This window comes from Panulirus ornatus, chromosome 1 (assembly GCF_036320965.1).
Source record: "Panulirus ornatus isolate Po-2019 chromosome 1, ASM3632096v1, whole genome shotgun sequence".
Lineage (NCBI taxonomy): Eukaryota > Metazoa > Arthropoda > Malacostraca > Decapoda > Palinuridae > Panulirus > Panulirus ornatus.
In genome coordinates, this window is record NC_092224.1 from 14762256 (window position 1) to 14787700 (window position 25445).

At 41.6% G+C, this 25445-nt stretch overlaps 1 protein-coding gene across 5 annotated transcripts in view; it reads left to right on the forward strand.

The window, feature by feature from the left end:
- Positions 1-25445, forward strand: part of LOC139756702 (uncharacterized) — a 294843-nt gene that overhangs the window by 226386 nt on the left and 43012 nt on the right. For 3 of the 5 annotated variants that reach the window (XM_071676596.1, XM_071676758.1, XM_071676671.1), the window contains exon 16: positions 2843-3065. In XM_071676596.1, coding sequence (XP_071532697.1) covers positions 2843-3065 — 223 coding nt within the window. Of the gene's footprint in view, positions 1-2842; positions 3694-25445 lie in introns of those variants that run through there. The other 2 variants (XM_071676419.1, XM_071676509.1) reach the window with 1 other exon arrangement.

A 25445-nucleotide genomic window follows, 5' to 3' on the forward strand; every position in this document is an offset into this window, starting at 1 on the left:
TTGAATCAAGGCATGTGAAGCGTCTGGGGTAAACCATGGAAAGCTGTGTAGGTATGTATATTTGCGTGTGTGGATGTATGTATATACATGTGTATGGGGGTGGGTTGGGCCATTTCTTTCGTCTGTTTCCTTGCGCTACCTCGCAAACGTGGGAGACAGCGACAAAGCAAAAAAAAAAAAAAAAAAAAAAAAACATACCTATACATTTCAATAAATATATATATGAATATATATATGACAAAAGTCATGAACACAGAGTGCAGAACTCCATTATTTGATTGTATTGGTATTTTTGTATGTATATCTGTATGTAGGACATAGGATATAGAAAACTGGGTCTTTTTCAGTGAAGTGCAACCAAAATTTTTTATCAGTTAGTATCAGGCTTAACAGATTCACTAACTGATAAGTTAGACCAGTTGTAAGTTGGGAGAGCCAAGTGTTTTGTCCTTACCAATACTCTCAAGGTCTTCATATATTTTCTGTTATGAAGGGTATAGGTTAGATTTTTTCCTGTGGGACCTTAAGACCTTACTTTGGCCTAATGCTGTATGTCAAGAGAATATTCATTTGTACCAAACCAGTTTCGGCAACTTGAACTTCAGTATCCTTAAGTTAAGACTCTTATATTTAGGGAATTTGATTCCAGTTGTTCTTGGACTCTTGCTGCCATTTGAAAACACCTTAGTTAGTGTACTTAAGTGGTTAGACCTGTCAGGTATGAAATTACTATACTCATTCAGATCTGGACAGCTGTATAACATCATAAGCCAGTGTTTGCTGCAACACCAAGAGCCCTGAGGATCCTGAACTGGAAAATTATTTAAATTTCTGTAAATTAAGAAATCCCAATCTTTTTGAGTTCTCAAAATGCAAATCATATCACAGTTTTGCTATTAGAAGTTTCCCTTCATATCCTTGGATACTACACAAGACCTAGATGGCTCTGACCTTCCACAGAGCCAAAGTGTTGGTTCTAGAATGTATTAATTTTTTAAGGGAAACCTAATGATATTCAATTTTATACTAAAGATCTTTTGAATCATGTATGCCGCAGTCTAATAATGTTTATTTTTATATGAATAGTCTTTTAGTATCTTGTATGATGAAATCACAAAATAATAAGTAGGGATTAGAGCTTTATAACACCACTGTCAGTCTTTTATTTGGTAGTTGTTAACCTCTTTCAAGTTTAAGAACTTTATCAGTAAAACCTGGCAGGATAGGTTACTAAGCCCTCAACTGAACTCTAGTTGTGGGGAGTTTTCTTTTGTTCTTTCCCTTTACTGTTAAGGATTTTGAACAGCTATAGATTAGATTGGCTTGATCTGTAATGGGAATATCATTTACTATAATCATAACATCCTGAGTTTTGAAAGGAAGGGCCAGCAAGCCACTGCTTATCCATGATATTATCCTAGTTATCTCTTAGAAAGAGCACATGCACTGGTTTTTGGCTTGGATTAGGCACAAGAGAATTAACCTTGATTAGTCTTTTTGGGCTATAGCAGGATTTGCAGATATTATTGTGTCCAAAAAGCTCCTTAAAGTACTTTCCTTGACAGTATAAGCTATTCTTTAGGTAATCAAAACAGCTTGTAAGTAGACTCATCAATACATGTAGCAGCTGTACCAGTATCTAGTTAATTTCTGCTCTTTCTTTCATACTATTCGCCATTTCCGGCGTCAGCGAGGTAGCGTTAAGAACAGGACTGGGCCTCTGAGGAAACATCCTCATCCAGCCCCTTTATCTGTTCCTTCCTTTGGGGGGGGGGGGAGGGAGAGAGAGAGAGAAAGAGGGGAGGGTTTCCAGCCCCCCACTCCCTTCCCTTTTAGTCGCCTTCTACGACACGCAGGGAATACATGGGAAGTATTCTTTCTCCCCTATCCCCAGTAATTTCTGCTCTACTACCATTTATTTTAAAGGAAGACAAAAGGTATTATTCTGTATAAAAACATTGAGTGTTTAGATATTTTTAATGGAATTTTGAATATTTGATTCTGTATAAATGGTTTTAAGTTTTTAGATATCTTTTTCATGCTTAAAAGGGCTGAAAAGCAATTAGGTTCTTCCACTTTAAACATTCCACAGTATCAGTCACGCCATTCATTTTCATACCAGTAGAGTACAGTTCAGATTAACATTACTAGATAAGTATGTATTATTGTTTATATTCAACAAATCAGTTAATTCCTAGTTGAAAAACCCTGTTTGTTCCTGTTGTCATGTGCACTTCCAGTTAGTACTCTCTGACTGTACTTGTAAAGATATCTGATATTTCTTCATTCTTTAGTAAAGCATTTGAATTGCTTTTGTACGTAAGCACTTTTCCACCCCTACAGGTATAGTGGCCTGACCATTTCCTCATTTGCTACACTATTGATTTGTACATGTGCTAGTGAACAAGATGATCTGAATTTCAACAAACAGTTGCTTATTAGATATGTCAGTGTTGCCTGACCTTTGTTTATACTAATTTGCTTACCTCTTGCAATATTTCATAGGAACATGAACTGTGCTTTGTATCTTCTTACTAGACTTTGGATGAAAATCTAATTTGAGGGCTCAGAATACTGTTAAATCTGAAGTCGTAATTGCATGTGTAGCTTTCCTTACACACTTATTGTCATAACACATTCCATTATCCATCCTATAGTCCTTGATCACAAACCTTTCTAAACTTGAAAAAGATACTTGCATGATCACATTTAACCATAAATTTTCTTTTTATACTTCTTTACTTGTACCATTTATGATATCCTAATCTTTCCCTTTTTTTTAGAACAAGATTTTAAACATTATATCAGATCATCGCAGTGTATCTCAGCAGTTGTCATTTAGTTTCAGGCAACACTTAATTCGCCAGTCACCTATTCACAACGCAAGAGAGGAACGCCAAGGGGAAGAGGAGGACCATGGCGAGGGCCAGACAGAAGGGGAAGTTGGGAAGAAAGAGGGTCCTGGAAGCACCAGGGATTTCGAGGATCTTGGAGGGGGCATGACAACAGTGGACTTAATTGGCGACAGGGAAGAGGTGGAGGAAGAGGATCTTTTCAGACAAGAGGTGACTTTGGAAGTTATAGAGGAGGTCGGGAGTATGGATGGAACTCTGGCCGAGGAGGTGGAAATCGGGGCGGGTATGGAGGTGGTGGTGGATGGGGTGGGCGGGGCAACAAAAGATCAAATAGGGGGGGAGACAATTGGAATACTAAGAGGGCGAGGTATTATTAAGTAGAATAATTGCCCATGATTTTTGGATAGATTTGAAATGAAATTTGCAGACTGTAAATTTTGATGTCCATAGGCTGTTGTCCATGTCTAATCACTATGTGTACTTTATTGTTTCATTTGTGACATTTGTAGGGGACAGCCTGTCTTAAAATTCCACATTAATAATGCTTTAGGTTTAACTGATATCATAATTTCTATTTTTAGTCGTGTAAATCTGACTTGAATTACCTGTTCATGAAATTAAGGTTTTATTAAAGTGAGATTGTGTGATTTCTTGCATGCCTCCCAAATTCATGTCCACTTGGGTCTGCTTTTGAAGCAGGGTGAGACTGACAGCAAGACCTGGTTCAGAGGGGGCATGGATGTTGTGTGTTTGCATTTTTCCCTCTAGGATGCTGTTCTTATGCTCATTATAAAGTAGGGGTTAATTTAAGTAGTATTAAATGATGAGTGTGAAAGAAGTCGGTGTTTTTCTGTAACCTGTTTTATTGTGTCTGCATATGTACATGTATTTACACTTGTATGTATACATACACACACAATAAATATATATATATATATATGTATATTATCCCTGGGGATAGGGGAGAAAGAATGCTTCCCACGTATTCCCTGCGTGTCGTAGAAGGCGACTAAAAGGGGAGGTAGCGGGGGGCTGGAAATCCTCCCCTCTCGTTTTTTTATTAATTTGCCAAAAGAAGGAACAGAGAAGGGGGCCAGGTGAGGATATTCCCTCAAAGGCCCAGTTCTCTGTTCTTAACGCTACCTCGCTAATGCGGGAAATGGCGAATAGTTTGAAAGAAAAGAAAGAAATATATATATATATATATATATATATATATATATATATATATATATATATATATATATTTAGATAAATAAATTTTTTTTTTTTTATACTATTCGCCATTTCCCGCGATAGCGAGGTAGCGTTAAGAACAGAGGACTGGGCCTTTGAGGGAATATCCTCACCTGGCCCCCTTCTCTGTTCCTTGTTTAAAAAAAAAAAAAAAAAAAAAAAAAAAAAAACCGAGAGGGGAGGATTTCCAGCCCCCCGCTCCCTCCCCTTTTAGTCGCCTTCTACGACACGCAGGGAATACGTGGGAAGTATTCTTTCTCCCCTATGTTTCCTATGTTAGCAAGTTAGTGCCAGGAACATACGAAGTAAGGCCTCATTCACTCACATATGCTCTTTAGCTGTCATATGTAATGCACCCAAACCAGACCTCCTATGCACAACCAGGCCCCACAGACCTTTCCCTGGTTTCTCCAGCCACTTTAAACGCCTTCATTCAGTCCATTGACAGCATGTCAGTCCTGTATACCAGTATATTCTGTGTATGCTTTTCACCTCCCTGCATATTCAACTCTTCCATCTCCAATTTGGTCTTCCCCTTCTCCTTGTCCCCTCCACATCTGACTCATATATTCTCTTTGTAAACCTCCGCACTCTTTCCTTCCATTATCTGAACCCTTTCAGGACACCTTCTTCAGCTCTCTCAGCCACATTCTTTTTATTTCCACACCTGTCTGTTACCCTTTTACTTCTTACTCAATGAAACCACTTCATACCACACACTGTCTTCAAGAATTTAATTTCCAATTTAGTTGTATTCACTGCCATGTATCCACTTCCAGATTTTATCCATTCAAACTCACACCTCTGTCTTTCTACCATACTAAATCTAATAACCTTGCTTTTATTCACATTTACTCTCAACTTCTTCCTTTCACATACACTTCCAAGTTCAGTCACCAACTGTAGGTGAACAGCTTGTGGAGTTTTGTGCTGAAAAAGATGTGGAGATTGGAAATGAATTATTTAAAAAGAGGGTTATACACAAATGTGTGAGTAGTGGAAGTTATTGGATTACATGATAATAGGTGTTGAAAAGAAAAACTGTTAAGATGTGAATGTGCTAAGAGGGGCAGCTGGTTGGGTGACTGATCATTACTTTGTGGAGGTGAGGCTGAAGATTTGTAGGGTTTTCAGAAGAGAGGAAACAGTACGGATGAGAAGAGAGTGGTGAAAGTAAGTGAAATTGGAAAAGATTTGTGTGAAGAAATATTTGGAGGGATTGAATATAGAATGGCAAAAAATGAGAGTAAGCATAGCTAGGGGAGTGGGTAAGGAATGGGAGGTCTTTAGGAAAGTAGTGGTGGTATGTGCGAGAGATGCATGTGGTATGCATAAGGTAGGAGGTGAGCATTTTAGAAACAGTAGTGAGTGGTAGGATGATGACATAGAGTTGTTGGTGAAAGCGAAAAGAGAGGTTTAAGGGCAGTACTTAAGTGAAGGAGAGCAAATGATTTGGAGATATTTGAGAAAGCAGCAGGAGGTCAAGAAGGTGTAGAGGTAAAAAAGAGGGCAATAAGGATGAATGAGTAACCAAACTTCAGGAAAAGTAAGGTGTTTTAGAAGGAGGTTAGTAGTTTGTGAAAAACAAGAGAACAAATGGGAACTTAGGGGAAACAGTTACAGTTAGTCTTGAAAGGAGGAGATTGAGTATTTTGTAGGGCGGTTGAATATGTTTGATGATAGGGTGGCAGACATTAGCTGTTTGGGTCAGGCTGGTATGCAAAGTGAGTGAGTCATGGGGAGTAGTTTGGTGAGGAGGGAAGAGGTGATGAAAGCCTTGTGTAAGATTAAATGTGGCAAGGCAACTGGAGTGGATGGTATTGCATTTGAATTAAGAAAGGGAATAACTCTTTTGACTAGTTAGTTAGGATTTTCACTTTACATGGATCATAGTGAGGTGCCTGAGGATTGGCAGAATGCACATAAGTGGAACAAAAATGAATGTTCAACTATTGAGGTTTAAGTTTGTTGAATATACTTGGTATATTTTCTTGGAGAGCAGTGATTGACAGGGTGAAGGCATGTATGGAGCATCAGATTAGGGAGGAACAGTGTGGACTCAGAAATAGTAGAGGATGTTTGGATCAGGTGTTTCCTTTAAAGAATGTGTGTGACAAATACTTACAGAAGAAGGAGGATTTTTATGTGGCATTTGTGGATTCTGGAGAAAGCATATGATTTGATGATAGAGATGCCTGTTTGAAGGTCTTAAGAATATATGGTGTGGGATGAGAGCTGCTAGAAGCAGTGAAGGGTTTTTATCAAAAGTTTAAGGCATATGCACAGGATAGAGTGAATTGGAATGGTGTGGTATATAGTGGTAGACATGCTGTTGATAGAAGAAACAAGGGCATGTGAAGAAGCCAGGGAAAACCATGGGAAGGTCTGTGGGGCCATCTTCTGGAGAGGGGGCAGTAATTTGGGTGCATTGCACATGACAGCGAGACAATTTATGCGAATGAATATGGCTTTTCTTCATCTGTTCCTGACGTAGAAGATGGCAATCAACTGTGAAAGATATACATAAGTATACATATGTAAATAGGAGAGATGGCCAGAGAGCGTTATTGGATTATGTGTTAATTGATAGGCACATGAAAGAGAGACTTTTGGATGTTAATGTGCTGAGAGGTGCAACTGGGGGATGTATGATCATTATCTTGTGGAGGTGAAGATGAATATTTGTAGAGGTTTTCAGAAAAGAAGAGAGAATGTTAAGGTGAAGAGAGTGGTGAGAGTAAATGAGCATGGGAAGGAGTCTTGTGTGAGGAAGTACCAGGAGAGAGATTGAGTGCAGAATGGAAAAAGGTGGGAGCAAAGGATGTAAGGGGAGTGGGGGAGGAATGGGATGTATTTAGGGAAGCAGTGATGGCTTGCGCAAAAGATACTTGTGGCATGAGATGCGTGGGAGATGGGCAGATTAGAAAGGGTTGTGAGTGGTGGGATGAAGAAGTAAGATTATTAGTGAAAGAGAAGAGAGAGGCATTTGGACGATTTTTGCAGGGAAAAAATGCAAATGACTGGAAGATGTTTGAAATAAAGAGGCAGGAGGTCATGAGAAAGATGCAAGAGGTGAAAAAGAGGGCAAATAAGAGTTGTGTTGAGAGAGTATCATTAGATTTTAGGGAGGATAAAAAGATGTTTTGGAAGGAGGTAAATAAAGTGCGTAAGACAAGGGAACAAATGGGAACGTCAGTGAAGGGGGCAAATGGGGAGGTGATAACAAGTAGTGGTAATGTGAGAAGAAGATGGAGTGAGTATTTTGAAGGTTTGTTGAATGTGTTAGATAATAGAGTGGCAGATATAGGGTGTTTTGGTCGAGGTGGTGTGCGAAGTGAGAGGGTCAGGGAGAATGATTTGGTAAACAGAGAAGAGGTAGTAAAAGCTTTGCGGAAGATGAAAGCTGGCAAGGCAGCGGGTTTGGATGGCATTGCATGGGAATTTATGAAAAAACGGGATGACTGTGTTGTTGACTGGTTGGTAAGGATGTTTAATGTATGTAAGATTCATGGTGAGGTGCCTGAGGATTGGAGGAATGCATGCATAGTGCCATTGTACAAAGGCAAAGGGGATAAAGGTGAGTGCTCAAATTACAGTGGTATAAGTTTGTTGAGTATTCCTGGGAAGTTGTATGGGAGGGTATTGATTGAGAGGGTGAAGGCATGTACAAAGCATCAGATTGGGGAAGAGCAGTGTGGTTTCAGAAGTGGTAGAGGATGTGTGGATCAGGTGTTTGCTTTGAAGAATGTATGTGAGAAATACTTAGAAAAGCAAATGGATTTGTATGTAGCATTTATGGATCTGGAGAAGGCATATGATAGAGTTGATAGAGATGCTCTGTGGAAGGTATTAAGAATATATGGTGTGGGAGGCAAGTTGTTAGAAGCAATGAAAAGTTTTTATTGAGGATGTAAGGCATGTGTACGAGTAGGAAGAGAGGAAAGTGATTGGTTCTGAGTGAATGTAGGTTTGCGGCAGGGGTGTGTGATGTCTCCATGGTTGTTTAATTTGTTTATGGATGGGGTTGTTAGGGAGGTGAATGCAAGAGTTTTGGAAAGAGGGTCAAGTATGCAGTATGTTGTGGATGAGAGAGCTTGGGATGTGAGTCAGTTGTTCGCTGATGATACAGCGCTTGGTGGCTGATTTTGGTGAGAAACTGCAGAAGCTGGGGTGAAAGTTCTGGGAGAGTTGAAAAATGTGTAGAAGGTGAGAACATTATCTCAGAAAGCAAAAATGGGTATGATTGAAGGAATAGTGGTTCCTACAATGTTTATGGTTGTGAGGCATGGGCTATGGATTGAGTTGTGCAGAGGAGGGGGGATGTGTTGGCAATGTTGGAAATGAGATGTTTGAGGACAATATGTGCTGTGAGGTGGTTTGAGTAAGTAATGACAAGGTAAGAGAGATGTGTAGTAATAAAAAGAGTGTGGTTGAGAGAGCAGAAGATGGTGTTTTGAAATGGTTTGGTCACATGGAGAGAATGAGTGAGGAAAGATTAACAAAGAGGATATATGTGTCAGAGGTGGAGGGAATGAGGAGAAGTGGGAGACCAAATTGGAGGTGGAAAGATGGAGTGAAAGAGATTGAGCAATTGCGGCCTGAACATGCAGGAGGGTGAAAGGCATGCAAGGAATAGAGTGAATTGGAATAATGTGGTATACCGGGGTCGTCGTGCTGTTAACGGATTGAACCAGGGCATGTAAAGCGTCTGGGGTAAAGCATGGAAAGTTTTGTGGGGTCGGGATGTGGAAAGGGATCTGTGGTTTTCGTGCATTATACATGACAGCTGGAAAGCAAGTGTGAACGAATGTGGCCTTTGTTGTCTTTTCCTAGCGCTACCTCGCACGCATGCGGGGGGAGGGGCTTGTCATTTCAGGTGTGGCGGGGTGGCAGTGGGAATATATATATATATATATATATATATATATATATATATATATATAAATGATTTGGTAAACAGAGAAGAGGTAGTGAAAGCTTTGCGGAAGATGAAAGCCGGCAAGGCAGCAGGTTTGGATGGTATTGCAGTGGAATTTATTAAAAAAGGGGGTGACTGTATTGTTGACTGGTTGGTAAGGTTATTTAATGTATGTATGACTCATGGTGAGGTGCCTGAGGATTGGCAGGAATGCGTGCATAGTGCCATTGTACAAAGGCAAAGGGGATAAGAGTGAGTGCTCAAATTACAGAGGTATAAGTTTGTTGAGTATTCCTGGTAAATTATATGGGAGGGTATTGATTGAGAGGGTGAAGGCATGTACAGAGCATCAGATTGGGGAAGAGCAGTGTGGTTTCAGAAGTGGTAGAGGATGTGTGGATCAGGTGTTTGCTTTGAAGAATGTATGTCAGAAATACTTAGAAAAGCAAATGGATTTGTATGTAGCATTTATGGATCTGGAGAAGGCATATGATAGAGTTGATAGAGATGCTCTGTGGAAGGTATTAAGAATATATGGTGTGGGTGGAAAGTTGTTAGAAGCAGTGAAAAGTTTTTATCGAGGATGTAAGGCATGTGTACGTGTAGGAAGAGAGGAAAGTGATTGGTTCTCAGTGAATGTAGGTTTGCGGCAGGGGTGTGTGATGTCTCCATGGTTGTTTAATTTGTTTATGGATGGGGTTGTTAGGGAGGTAAATGCAAGAGTTTTGGAAAGAGGGGCAAGTATGAAGTCTGTTGGGGATGAGAGAGCTTGGGAAGTGAGTCAGTTGTTGTTCGCTGATGATACAGCGCTGGTGGCTGATTCATGTGAGAAACTGCAGAAGCTGGTGACCGAGTTTGGTAAAGTGTGTGGAAGAAGAAAGTTAAGAGTAAATGTGAATAAGAGCAAGGTTATTAGGTACAGTAGGGTTGAGGGTCAAGTCAATTGGGAGGTAAGTTTGAATGGAGAAAAACTGGAGGAAGTGAAGTGTTTTAGATATCTTGGAGTGGATCTGGCAGCGGATGGAACCATGGAAGCGGAAGTGGATCATAGGGTGGGGGAGGGGGCGAAAATTCTGGGGGCCTTGAAGAATGTGTGGAAGTCGAGAACATTATCTCGGAAAGCAAAAATGGGTATGTTTGAAGGAATAGTGGTTCCAACAATGTTGTATGGTTGTGAGGCGTGGGCTATGGATAGAGTTGTGCGCAGGAGGATGGATGTGCTGGAAATGAGATGTTTGAGGACAATGTGTGGTGTGAGGTGGTTTGATTGAGTGAGTAACGTAAGGGTAAGAGAGATGTGTGGAAATAAAAAGAGCGTGGTTGAGAGAGCAGAAGAGGGTGTTTTGAAGTGGTTTGGGCACATGGAGAGGATGAGTGAGGAAAGATTGACCAAGAGGATATATGTGTCGGAGGTGGAGGGAACAAGGAGAAGAGGGAGACCAAATTGGAGGTGGAAAGATGGAGTGAAAAAGATTTTGTGTGATCGGGGCCTGAACATGCAGGAGGGTGAAAGGAGGGCAAGGAATAGAGTGAATTGGAGCGATGTGGTATACCGGGGTTGACGTGCTGTCAGTGGATTGAATCAAGGCATGTGAAGCGTCTGGGGTAAGCCATGGAAAGCTGTGTAGGTATGTATATTTGCGTGTGTGGACGTATGTATATACATGTGTATGGGGGTGGGTTGGGCCATTTCTTTCGTCTGTTTCCTTGCGCTACCTCGCAAACGCGGGAGACAGCGACAAAGTAAAAAAAATTAATTTTCCAAAAGAAGGAACAGAGAAGAGGGCCAGGTGAGGATATTCCCTCAAAGGCCCAGGCCCTCTGTTCTTAACGCTACCTCGCTAATGCGGGAAATGGCGAATAGTTTGAAAGAAAAGAAAGAAATATATATATATATATATATATATAATATATATATATATATTATATATATATATATAAAGATTATATATATCATCCAACCGATATAGTCTGGTGACTGAGTCCTTGGAATAAGCATCGCTTGTCTTTGGAACGAGAAACCGCCATCATAACTGACTGACCTGTCTAGAGTAGTCAATATTCAACACAGCTGACTCAAATTAAAAATGCAATCCTACACCAAGCCCCTCTAAGTCGGTTCCCTCTCAGCGTTAGACCAAGAGAGTCGTGTTGAGGAGCTCTCACAACGCGCGCACCATATGGACGACCCAGGGCTCATACAGTCCTGTCCGGCACTCGCCCCCGATCGAGACTACCCTACAAACTCGCGAGGCAAGTACACAGTCGGGTTTTAGGTATCCCTCGGGATCCGTGGATCCTTGGCCAGCACGATGGAACCATGGAAGCGGAAGTGGATCATAGGGTGGGGGAGGGGGCGAAAATTCTGGGGGCCTTGAAGAATGTGTGGAAGTCGAGAACATTATCTCGGAAAGCAAAAATGGGTTATGTTTGAAGGAATAGTGGTTCCAACAATGTTGTATGGTTGCGAGGCGTGGGCTATGGATAGAGTTGTGCGCAGGAGGATGGATGTGCTGGAAATGAGATGTTTTGAGACAATATGTGGTGTGAGGTGGTTTGATCAAGTAAGTAATGTAAGGATAAGAGAGATGTGTGGAAATAAAAAGAGCGTGGTTGAGAGAGCAGAAGAGGGTGTTTTGAAATGGTTTGGTCACATGGAGAGAATGAGTGAGGAAAAATTGACCAAGAGGATATATGTGTCGGAGGTGGAGGGAACAAGGAGAAGAGGGAGACCAAATTGGAGGTGGAAAGATGGAGTGAAAGAGATTGAGCAATTGCGGCCTGAACATGCAGGAGGGTGAAAGGAGGGCAAGGAATAGAGTGAATTGGAATAATGTGGTATACCGGGGTCGTCATGCTGTTAACGGATTGAACCAGGGCATGTAAAGCGTCTGGGGTAAAGCATGGAAAGTTTTGTGGGGTCGGGTTGTAGGATAGGGATCTGTGGTTTTCGTTCACTGTTTTTTAATGACGCTGGAAAAGCAAGTAGTGAACGAATGTGGCCTTTGTTGTCTTTTCCTAGCGCTACCTCGCACGCATGCGGGGGGAGGGGACTCGTTCATTTCAGGTGTGGCGGGGTGGCAGTGGGAATATATATATAAATATATATATATATATATATATAAATATATATATATAAATATATATAAATGATTTGGTAAACAGAGAAGAGGTAGTAAAAGCTTTGCGGAAGATGAAAGCCGGCAAGGCAGCAGGTTTGGATGGTATTGCAGTGGAATTTATTAAAAAAGGGGGTGACTGTATTGTTGATGGTTGGTAAGGTTATTTAATGTATGTATGACTCATGGTGAGGTGCCTGAGGATTGGCAGAATGCGTGCATAGTGCCATTGTACAAAGGCAAAGGGGATAAGAGTGAGTGCTCAAATTACAGAGGTATAAGTTTGTTGAGTATTCCTGGTAAATTATATGGGGGGTATTGATTGAGAGGGTGAAGGCATGTACAGAGCATCAGATTGGGGAAGAGCAGTGTGGTTTCAGAAGTGGTAGAGGATGTGTGGATCAGGTGTTTGCTTTGAAGAATGTATGTGAGAAATACTTAGAAAAGCAAATGGATTTGTATGTAGCATTTATGGATCTAGAGAAGGCATATGATAGAGTTGATAGAGATGCTTGTGGAAGGTATTAAGAATATATGGTGTGGGTGGAAAGTTGTTAGAAGCAGTGAAAAGTTTTTATCGAGGATGTAAGGCATGTGTACGTGTAGGAAGAGAGGAAAGTGATTGGTTCTCAGTGAATGTAGGTTTGCGGCAGGGGTGTGTGATGTCTCCATGGTTGTTTAATTTGTTTATGGATGGGGTTGTTAGGGAGGTAAATGCAAGAGTTTTGGAAAGAGGGTCAAGTATTGAGTCTGTTGGGGATGAGAGAGCTTGGGAAGTGAGTCAGTTGTTGTTCGCTGATGATACAGCGCTGGTGGCTGATTCATGTGAGAAACTGCAGAAGCTGGTGACCGAGTTTGGTAAAGTGTGTGGAAGAAGAAAGTTAAGAGTAAATGTGAATAAGAGCAAGGTTATTAGGTACAGTAGGGTTGAGGGTCAAGTCAATTGGGAGGTGAGTTTGAATGGAGAAAAACTGGAGGAAGTGAAGTGTTTTAGATATCTTGGAGTGGATCTGGCAGCGGATGGAACCATGGAAGCGGAAGTGGATCATAGGGTGGGGGAGGGGGCGAAAATTCTGGGGGCCTTGAAGAATGTGTGGAAGTCGAGAACATTATCTCGGAAAGCAAAAATGGGTATGTTTGAAGGAATAGTGGTTCCAACAATGTTGTATGGTTGCGAGGCGTGGGCTATGGATAGAGTTGTGCGCAGGAGGATGGATGTGCTGGAAATGAGATGTTTGAGGACAATGTGTGGTGTGAGGTGGTTTGATCAAGTATTTAATGTAAGGATAAGAGAGATGTGTGGAAATAAAAAGAGCGTGGTTGAGAGAGCAGAAGAGGGTGTTTTGAAGTGGTTTGGGCACATGGAGAGGATGAGTGAGGAAAGATTGACCAAGAGGATATATGTGTCGGAGGTGGAGGGAACAAGGAGAAGAGGGAGACCAAATTGGAGGTGGAAAGATGGAGTGAAAAAGATTTTGTGTGATCGGGGCCTGAACATGCAGGAGGGTGAAAGGAGGGCAAGGAATAGAGTGAATTGGAGCAATGTGGTATACCGGGGTTGACGTGCTGTCAGTGGATTGAATCAAGGCATGTGAAGCGTCTGGGGTAAGCCATGGAAAGCTGTGTAGGTATGTATATTTGCGTGTGTGGACGTATGTATATACATGTGTATGGGGGGGGGTTGGGCCATTTCTTTCGTCTGTTTTCCTTGTGCTACCTCGCAAACGCGGGAGACAGCGACAAAGTAAAAAAAATTAATTTTCCAAAAGAAGGAACAGAGAAGAGGGCCAGGTGAGGATATTCCCTCAAAGGCCCAGTCCTCTGTTCTTAACGCTACCTCGCTAATGCGGGAAATGGCGAATAGTTTGAAAGAAAAGAAAGAAATATATATATATATATATATATATATATATATATATATATATATATTATATATATATATATATATATATATATGTATATTATCCCTGGGGATAGGGGAGAAAGAATGCTTCCCACGTATTCCCTGCGTGTCGTAGAAGGCGACTAAAAGGGGAGGTAGTGGGGGGCTGGAAATCCTCCCCTCTCGTTTTTTTTTTTTTTTCTTTTTTCCAAAAGAAGGAACAGAGAAGGGGCCCAGGTGAGGATATTCCCTCAAGGGCCCAGTCCTCTGTTCTCAACACTACCTCGCTAATGCGGGAAATGGCGAATAGTATAAAAGAAAAGAAAAAGAATATATATATATATATATATATATATATATATATATATATATATATATATATATATATATATATGTATAAAAGAAAGTATAAAAGTATATATATGTATAAAAGATGTATAAAAGAAAGAGACAGGTCAAGAGAAAGGTGCAAGAGGTGAAAAAGAGGGCAAATGAGAGTTGGGGTGAGAGAGTATCATTAAATTTTAGGGAGAATGAAAAGATGTTCTGGAAGGAGGTAAATAAAGTGCGTAAGACAAGGGAGCAAATGGGAACTTCAGTGAAGGGCACAAATGGGGAGGTGATAACAAGTAGTGGTGATGTGAGAACGAGATGGAGTGAGTATTTTGAAGGTTTGTTGAATATGTTTGATGATAGAGTGGCAGAAATAGGGTGTTTTGGTCGAGGTGGTGTGCAAAGTGAGAGGGTTAGGGGAAATGATTTGGTAAACAGAGAAGAGGTAGTAAAAGCTTTGCGGAAAATGAAAGCCGGCAAGGCAGCAGGTTTGGATGGTATTGCGGTGGAATTTATTAAAAAAGGGGGTGACTGTATTATTGACTGGTTGGTAAGGTTATTTAATGTATGTATGACTCATGGTGAGGTGCCTGAGGATTGGCGGAATGCATGCATAGTGCCATTGTACAAAGGCAAAGGGGATAAGAGTGAGTGCTCAAATTTCAGAGGTATAAGTTTGTTGAGTATTCCTGGTAAATTATATGGGACGGTATTGATTGAGAGGGTGAAGGCATGTACAGAGCATCAGATTGGGGAAGAGCAGTGTGGTTTCAGAAGTGGTAGAGGATGTGTGGATCAGGTGTTTGCTTTGAAGAATGTATGTGAGAAATGCTTAGAAAAGCAAATGGATTTTTTTTTTTTTTTTTGCCGCTGTCTCCCACGTTTGCGAGGTAGCGCAAGGAAACAGACAAAAGAAATGGCCCAACCCACCCCCATACACATGTATATGCATACACGTCCACACGCAAATATACATACCTACACAGCTTTCCATGGTTTACCCCAGACGCTTCACATGCCCTGATTCAATCCACTGACAGCATGTCAACCCCGGTATACCACATCGATCCAATTCACTCTATTCCTTGCCCTCCTTTCACCCTCCTGCATGTTCAGGCCCCGATCACACAAAATCTTTTTCACTCCATCTTTCCACCTCCAATTTGGTCTCCCACTTCTCCTCGTTCCCTCCACCTCCGACACATATATCCTCTTGGTCAATCTTTCCTCACTCATTCTCTCCATGTGACCAAACCATTTCAAAACACCCTCTTCTGCTCTCTCAACCACGCTCTTTTTATTTCCACACATCTCTCTTACCCTTATGTTACTTACTTGATCAAACCACCTCACACCACACATTGTCCTCAAACATGTCATTTCCAGCACATCCATCCTCCTGCGCACAACTCTATCCATAGCCCACGCCTCGCAAGAATACAAAATTGTTGGAACCACTATTCCTTCAAACATACCCATTTTTGCTTTCCGAGATAATGTTCTCGACTTCCACACATTCTTCAAGGCTCCCAGGATTTTCGCCCCCTCCCCCACCCTATGATCCACTTCCGCTTCCATGGTTCCATCCGCTGCCAGATCCACTCCCAGATATCTAAAACACTTTACTTCCTCCAGTTTTTCTTCATTCAAACTTACCTCCCAATTGACTTGACCCTCAACCCTACTGTACCTAATAACCTTGCTCTTATTCACATTTACTCTTAACTTTCTTCTTTCACACACTTTACCGAACTCAGTCACCAGCTTCTGCAGTTTCTCACATGAATCAGCCACCAGCGCTGTATCATCAGCGAACAACAACTGACTCACTTCCCAAGCTCTCTCATCCACAAGAGACTTCATACTTGCCCCTCTTTCCAAAACTCTTGCATTCACCTCCCTAACAACCCCATCCATAAACAAATTAAACAACCATGGAGACATCACACACCCCTGCCGCAAACCTACATTCACTGAGAACCAATCACTTTCTTCCTACACGTACGCATGCCTTACATCCTCGATAAAAACTTTTCACTGCTTCTAACAGTGAAAAGTTTTTATCGAGGATATATATATATATATATATATATATATATATATATATATATATATATATATATATATATATATATATATATAGTCATTCCTTTCATCTCCTTCTAGGTCTCCCTATTCCCATTTGTTTCATCTACTTTTAAAGTTAAGATCCTCTTAGTCAGTCTTTCTTTGCTCATCTTTGTTATATATATATATATATATATATATATATATATATATATATATATATATATATATATATATATATATATATGCTTAATATATTCCCTGGGGATAGGGGAAAAAGAATACTTCCCACATATTCCCTGCGTGTCATAGAAGGCGACTAAAAGGGAAGGGAGCGTGGGGCTGGAAATCCTCCCCTCTCGTTTTTTTTTTTTTTTCTTTTTTCCAAAAGAAGGAACAGAGAAGAGGGCCAGGTGAGGATATTCCCTCAAAGGGCGCCCACCTCGCCCCCCCCCCCCCCCCCCCCCCCCCCCCCCCCCCCCCCCCCCCCCCCCCCCCCCCCCCCCCCCCCCCCCCCCCCCCCCCCCCCCCCCCCCCCCCCCCCCCCCCCCCCCCCCCCCCCCCCCCCCCCCCCCCCCCCCCCCCCCCCCCCCCCCCCCCCCCCCCCCCCCCCCCCCCCCCCCCCCCCCCCCCCCCCCCCCCGGCGGAGCCTTGAAGAATTCTGGAGCCTTGAAGAATGTGTGGAAGTCGAGAACATTATCTCGGAAAGCAAAAATGGGTATGATTGAAGGAATAGTGGTTCCAACAATGTTGTATGGTTGCGAGGCGTGGGCTATGGATAGAGTTGTGCGCAGGAGGATGGATGTGCTGGAAATGAGATGTTTGAGGACAATATGTGGTGTGAGGTGGTTTGAGTAAGTAATGACAAGGTAAGAGAGATGTGTGGAAATAAAAAGAGCGTGGTTGAGAGAGCAGAAGAGGGTGTTTTGAAGTGGTTTGGGCACATGGAGAGGATGAGTGAGGAAAGATTGACCAAGAGGATATATGTGTCAGAGGTGGAGGGAACAAGGAGAAGAGGGAGACCAAATTGGAGGTGGAAAGATGGAGTGAAAAAGATTTTGAGTGATCGGGGCCTGAACATGCAGGAGGGTGAAAGGAGGGCAAGGAATAGAGTGAATTGGATCGATGTGGTATACCGGGGTTGACGTGCTGTCAGTGGATTGAATCAAGGCATGTGAAGCGTCTGGGGTAAGCCATGGAAAAGCTGTGTAGGTATGTATATTTGCGTGTGTGGACGTATGTATATACATGTGTATGGGGGGGGGTTGGGCCATTTCTTTCGTCTGTTTTCCTTGTGCTACCTCGCAAACGCGGGAGACAGCGACAAAGTAAAAAAAATTAATTTTCCAAAAGAAGGAACAGAGAAGAGGGCCAGGTGAGGATATTCCCTCAAAGGCCCAGTCCTCTGTTCTTAACGCTACCTCGCTAATGCGGGAAATGGCGAATAGTTTGAAAGAAAAGAAAGAAATATATATATATATAAATATATATAAATGATTTGGTAAACAGAGAAGAGGTAGTAAAAGCTTTGCGGAAGATGAAAGCCGGCAAGGCAGCAGGTTTGGATGGTATTGCAGTGGAATTTATTAAAAAAGGGGGTGACTGTATTGTTGACTGGTTGGTAAGGTTATTTAAAAGTATGTATGACCATGGGGGGAGGTGCTGATTTTTGGAAAGGAATGCGTGCATAGTGCCATGTACAAAGGCGGGGGGGAAATAAGGGTGAGTGCTAAAGTTACAGGGGGTTTTAAGTTTGTTGAGTATTTGGTAAAAATTTTTATGGGGGGTATTGATTGAGAGGGTGAAGGAAAGTACAAAAAGATCAGTTTGGGGGAAGAGCAGGGGTTTCAAAAGTGGTAGAGGATGTGTGGATCAGGTGTTTCCCTTTGAAGTTTGTATGTGAAAATTTATTTAAAAAAGCAAATGGATTTGTAGGTAGCATTTATGGATCTGGGAAAAGGTTTTTGATAGGTTGTGAAAAAGCCTGTGGAGGTATGAAGAATTATGGTGTGGGGGGGAAAAGTTGTTAAAAGCAGTAAAAAAATTTTTTTATCGAGGTTTTTAAGGCATGTGTACGTGTGGGAAAGAGAGGAAAGGGGTTTGGGTTTCCCAGTGAATGTGGGTTTTGCGGCAGGGGGGGTGGGGATTTTCCCCATGGTTTTTTAAATTTTTGTTTATGGAGGGGTTTTGTTAGGGAGGTAATGCAAGATTTTTGGGAAAAGGGGGGCAAGTTTTAAAGTCTTTGGGGTTTGAGAGGCTTGGGTTTGTGGTCAGTTGTTGTTCGCTGATGATTAGCGCTGGTGGCTGATTCATGTGAAAAACTGCAAAAAGCGGGGGTAAACCGAGTTTGGTAAAGTGTGTGGGAAAAAGAAGTTAGAGTTTAAAAGTGAATAAGAGCAAAGGGTTTTTAAAGGGACCGTAGGGGGTTTGGGGTTTAAGTCAATTGGGGGGGTGAGTTTGAATTTGGAGAAAAATGGAGGAAGTGAAAGGGTTTTTTTTATCTTGGAGGGATCTGGGAGCGGATGGAACCTGGAAAACGGAAAGTGGATCATAGGGTGGGGGAGGGGGGGAAAATTTTTGGGGGCCCCTTTAAGAAAGTGTGGAAGTCCCGAAGGGAAATTATCTCGGAAAGCCCAAAAAAGGGGTATTTTTGAAGGGAAAAGGGTTTTAAAAAAAGTTTTTATGGGTTTCGAGGCGTGGGCTTAAAGGATAGAGTTGGCGAAAGGGGGAGGATGTGCTGGAAATTTAGATGTTTTTGGGGAAAAAGTGTGGGGTGAGGTGGTTTGATCAGTGAGTTTAAAGTTTAAGGGGAAAAAGAGATGTGTGGAAAAAAAAAAGGGGTGGGGTTTGGGGAGGCAGAAGAGGGTGTTTTGAAGGGGTTTGGGCACATGGAGGGTTTTGGGAAAGATTGACCCCGAGGGTTTTGTGTCGGAGGGGGGGGGAACAAAGGGGAAAAGGGAGACCATAATTTGGGGGTGGAAAGATGGAGTGGGAAAAAATTTTTTGTGGGTCGGGGGCCCCGAAAATGCAGAGGGGGGTGAAAGGAGGGCAAGGAATAGAGGTTTTTGGGGCAATTGTGGTATACCCGGGTTGACGTGCTGTCAGTGGATTCAAACAAAGGGATGTAAAAGGGGGGGGGGAAAACCCTTGGGAAGCGTGTAGGTAAGTATATTTGGTGTGTGGACGTATGTATATACTGTGTATGGGGGGGGGGTTTGGGCCCCTTTCTTTGTCTGTTTTTTTTGTGCTACCTCGCAAAAGCGGGGAGGGCACGAAAATAAAAAAAATTAAATTTTTAAAAAAAGGGAAAGAGAAATTTTTCCCGGTGAGGGTTTTTCCTCAAGGCCCCGGCCCCTGTTCCCTTTAAAGTAAACCCCGTAATGCGGGGGGAAATGGGGGAAAAGTTTGAAAGAAGAAAAATTTATATATATTTTTATTTTTTTATATATATAATTTTATATATATTTTTTTATATTTATATATATAATTTATTTCCCCGGGGATAGGGGAAAGTTTTCTTCCCCCGGGATTCCCTGCGTGTCGTAGAAGGCGACTAAAGGGGAGGGGGGGGGGTGCTGGGAAAACCTCCCCTCTCAATTTTTTTTTTTTTTTTTCCCCAAAAAAAAGGGGAAAAGAGAAGGGGGGGCCCCGGTGAGGGTTTTCCCTTTAAAGGGGCCCCGTCCTTTTGTTTCTAAACCCCTTCCTCGCTAAAGCGGGAAATGGCGAATTTGTATAAAAGAAAAAAAAAAAAGAATATATATATATATTTAATAATTTTATATTTATATATATATAATATATATAAATATATTTATATGTATAAAAAAAAAAGTATTTAAAAAATATTATTATAAAAGGGTGTATAAAAAAAGGGACAGGTCAAGAGAAAGGTTGCAAGGGTTTAAAAAAGAGGGGGAAATGAGAGTTGGGGTGAGAGAGTATCATTAAATTTTGGGGGAATGAAAGTTTTTCTGGAAGGAGGTAAATAAAGGGCGTAAGCCAAAAGGAAGCCCAAAAGGGGGAAATTTTAGTGAAAGGGGACAAAATGGGGAGGTGATAACAAGTAGTGGGGAGGTTGGGGAACGAGTTTGGGGTGAGTATTTTGAAGGTTTTTTGAAAATGTTTGATGATAGAGTGGCAGAAATAGGGTGTTTTTTGGGCCCGGGTTGGGGGTGCAAAATTTAGAGGGGTTTGGGGAAATGATTTGGTAACAGAGAAAAAGGGGAGTAAAAACCTTTGCGGGGAAAAGGGAAAACCGGGAAGGCAGCAGGTTTGGTTTGGTATTGGGGTGGAATTTATTAAAAAAGGGGGTTTATGTTTTATTTTACTGGTTTGGTAAGGTTATTTATTGTATGTTGGGGCTCTTTGGGGAGGTGGCCCGAGGATTGGCGGAATTTATGCATAGTGCCAAATTTTACAAAGGCAAAGGGGTTTAAAAGTGAGTGCTCAAAAATTTTAGAGGTATAAGTTTTTTTGAGTATTCCCGGTAAATTTTTATGGGCGGTATTGATTGAGAGGGTGAAGGCATTTTTAGGCATTTAAGTTGGGGAAAAAGGGGTGTGGTTTCAGAAGGGTAGGGATTTTTGTGGATCAAAGGGTTTGTTTGAAGAATGTATGTGAGGGAAATGCTTAGAAAAGCAAATGGTTTTTTTTTTTTTTTTTTTTCCCCTGTCTCCCCGTTTGCGAGGTTTGCGCAGGAAACAGACAAAAGAAAAGGCCCACCAACCCCCCCTTTCACCCTGTATTGCATACACGTCCAACCGGGAAAAATACATTCCTTTTTCAAACTTTCCCTTTTGGTTTAAACCCGACGCTTACATGCCCCGATTCAATCCACTGACGCATGTCAACCCCCGGTTTTACCAAAATCGATCCAATTCCTCTAAATTTTTTTGCCCCCCTTTCACCCCCCTGCATGTTCAGGCCCGATCCCCCAAAAAACCCTTTTTTACTCCATCTTTCCCCCTCCCAATTTTTGGGTTTCCCCCTTTCCTCTTCCCCCACCCCCGGGAAAAATTTTTCCTCTTTGGGGCAATTTTTCCTCACTTTCTCTCCCTGTGCCCAAAACCCTTTCAAAAAAACCCCTCTTCTCTCTCTCAACCCGCTTTTTTATTTACCACATCTTCTTACCCTTATGTTACTTTCTTGATCAAAACCTCACACCCCACATTGTCCCCAAACATGTCATTTCCCGCCAAACTTTCCCCCTTCGCAAAACTCTTTCCCTAGCCCCCCGGGCCCCGCAAGAATCAAAATTGTTGGGAAAAAAATTTCCTTAAAAACCCAACCCCTTTTTGCTTTCCGGATAAAGTTCTCGGGTTTTTACACATTCTTAAGGCTCCCTTTTTTTTCCCCCCCTTTCCCCCCCCTTTTTATCCACTTCCGCTTAAGGGGTTTCCCTCCGTGCCCGATCACTCCCCGTATCTAAAAACTTTTTCTTCCCAGTTTTTCTTCATTCAAACTTTCCCCCCAATTGACTTGGGCCCCAAAAACCCATGTTCCCTTAAAAACCTTTCTCTTTTAAATTTATCTTAAAATTTTTTCTTTCCACACTTTTCCGAAACTCAGTCACCCCGCTTTGAGTTTCTACATGAATCCCCCAGCGCTTTTATCATCAGGAAAACAAATGCTCACTTCCCCAAACCTCCTCCACAAAAGATTCATTAAATTGCCCCTTTCCAAAAAAAAATTTTCATTCACCCCCCTAACAACCCCCTCCTAAAAAAATTAAAAACCCTGGAGACATCACACACCCCCGCCGAAACCTACATTTTACTGAGAAACCAATCATTTCTTCCCACAGTACGAAAGCCTTAATCCCCGGAAAAAAAAATTTTCACTGTTCTTAAAACCCCCGAAAAGTTTTTTTTCGAGGATTAAATTAAAATATATAAAATATTTTTTAATATTTAAAATTTTATAAAATATATTATATTTAATTTATTTTTATGTCATTCCCTTTTATTCCTTTTAGGTTCCCCATTCCCTTTGTTTCATCTACTTTTAAAAATTAAAGATCCTCTTAGTCAGTCTTTCTTTGCTCATTCTTTTTATTATTTTTATATATATATTTATATATTTTTAAATTTTTATTTTTAATTTTATAAAATATATATATATATATTTATGTTAATATATTCCTGGGGGTAGGGGAAAAAGAAAACTTCCCCCAATTCCCTGCTGTCATAGAAGGCGACTTTAAAGGGGAAAGGGGGCGTTTGGGGGTGGAAAAAACCTCCCCCTTTGTTTTTTTTTTTTTTTCTTTTTTTTTCCCAAAAAAAAAAGGAAAAGGAAGAGGGCCAGGTGGGTTTGGGGAAAACCCCCCCCCCCCCCCCCCCCGTTCCCCCCCCCCAAAGGCCCCCCCCCCGTCCTCTGTTTTTTAACGCTACCCGCTATCGCGGGAAAAAAGCGAATAGTATGAAAAAAAGATGGAGTGAAAAAAGGGTTTTGTTTTGATCGGGCCCCCGAAATGCAGGGGGTTTAAAGGGGGTAAGGAAAAAGGTGAAAATTTGGGGCGGGGTGTGGAAAACCGGGGTTGCGTGCTGTAGTGGGGTTGAATCAAGGCATGTGAAAACGTCTGGGGTAAAACCTTTGGAAAACTGTTTTAGGTATGTAAAATTTGCGTGTGTGGCGTTTTTTATTTTTACATGTGTATGGGGGTGGGTTGGGCCTTTCTTTGGCTGTTTCCCTTTCGTAAATCGCAAACCGGGAGACAGCGGCAAATATTTGGGGTTTTGGGCGGGTGGTGTGCAAAGTGAGAGGGGGGAAAAAGATTTTTGGGAAAAGAGAAAAAGGGAGTAAAAACTTTGCGGGGGAAAATGAAAACCCGGAAGGCAGCAGGTTTGGATGGTTTTTGCAGTGGAAATTTTTTAAAAAAAGGGGGGATGTATTTTTGATGGTTGGTAAGGTTATTTAAAGTTGTTGATCAGGTGAGGTCCTGAGGATTGGCGGAATGCGGCTAGTGCCTTTGTAAAAAGGAAAAGGGGATAAGGTGAGTGTCAAATTACAGGGGTAAAAGTTTGTTGAGTTTCCTGGAAAATTATAGGGGAGGGTATTGATTGGGGGTGAAAGATGACAGAGCATCAGATTGGGGGAAGAGAGTGTGGTTTGAAGTGGTAGAGGATGTGGGATAGGGTTTGCTTTGAAGAATGTATGTGAGAAATACTTAGAAAGAAAATGGTTTTTGTATGTAGCATTTATGGATCTGGGAAGATATGATAGAGTTGTGAGATGCTTGGGGAAAGGGTATTAAGAAATATGTGTGGGGGAAGTTGTTAAAGCGTAAAAAGTTTTTATCGGGGTGTAAGGCTTGTAGTGTGGAAGAGAGGAAAGTGTTGGGTTTCTCAGTGAATGTAGGTTTGCGGCGGGGTGTGTGATGTCCCCAGGGTTTGTTTAATTTGTTTATGGGGGGTTTTGTTGGGAGGTAATGCAAGATTTTTGGGAAAAGGGGAAAAGTATGAAGTCTGTTGGGGTTGAGGAGCTTGGGAAGTGGTCAGTTGTTGTTCGTGATGATAAGGCTGGTGGTGATTCATGTGAGAAACTGCAGAAGCTTGTGACGGTTTTGGTAAAGTGTGGGGAAAAGAAATTTAAAGAGTAAATGTAAATAAGAAAAAGGTTATTAGGTCAGTAGGGTTGAGGGTCAAGTCAATTGGGAGGTGAGTTTGAATGGAGAAAAACTGGGGGAAAGTAAAGTGTTTTAGATATCTGGGGTGGATTGGGGCAGGGAAAAGGGGGTTTTGGGAAGGGAAGTGGAACAAAGGGGGGAAAAAGGGGGAAAAAAATTTTTGGGGGGCCTTTAAAAGGGGGGGGGAGGGGGAAAAATATTGAAAGGAAAATGGGTATGGGGGGGAGGATGTGTTAAATTTGTTGGGTTTGGGGGGGGTTGGATTTTTTTTGGTTTTGGGTGCCCCAAAAGGGGGAGGAAAGCTAAATAAAATTTTTTAAAAACAAAAATTTTTTAATTTTGTTTTAATAATTTTTACCCATAAGGAATTTTGGGAAAAAAAAACCCCCCTTGAAAAAGCCAAGGAAAAAGGTTTTTTTTTGTTTTTTTTTTGGGCCCCCCATGGGAGGAAAAAAAAAGTGGAAGAAAATTAACAAAGAGGGTTTGTGTCGAGGGGGAGGGAACAAAGGGGAAGTGTGGGGGACCAATTGTGAGGACAAAGATGTTCCTTATTCCTTTTTTTATTCATATTTTCCATTACCCCTTTATTTTAAACTTTTGAGAGAGCCAGTGACTCTTCTACCTTGTATTGTTCTCTCCCTTATCTGTCCTTCCATATCACCAAATACTTGAATTCTGTCATGTCTTCTTGTCTTTCTTCCCCTACATCTACGATGCACTTTGATACACTTTCCTCTCTCACTCCATATGGGTTTCTAAAGTTTTTACTCTCACTCTATTTACTTTGAAACACCATTTCTTTTCTTTTACTTGCATTTTACTTAATTTGCCTACACTTACACACATAATAGTACATTTACAGTGTTTGTCAGTTGCCACCATACCCAACAACCACACTCCATCTCTGCACCCCCTTTCCCTAGTTTTGTTTTCATCTCCTTAATCACTCGATCCACATGTATGTTAAAAAGCCATGGTGACATCACAGCCCAGCTTCACCCCCACATGCATACAGAAGTTTCGCTCAAGTGTCTAACCAGTCGTGCATTTGCTGCTCTAGAAGGCTTTTACACATCCATCTGTTGACCCCTGCCCCATATATCCTAAACACGTCCCATCAAGCACTCTTCTTGACTCAGTCTTATGCTTTCTACAGATTCATTAAGCTGCATACAACTTTGTACCTTTTTCTAGATACTTTTCTACAGTAATTTCCACCACAAAAATGTGATCCACACATCCCCTACCTTCTCCAAAACCCCCTTCTTCCTTACTTATTCTGCATTCTGTCACTTCCACCTCTGTCAATCAAGACTCATACAAACACTTTTCTTTGTATACTTTACAGACTTTTTCCCTTATAATTACTATACACATCCTTAGCACTTTTTCCTCTGAATGAAGGAGCAGT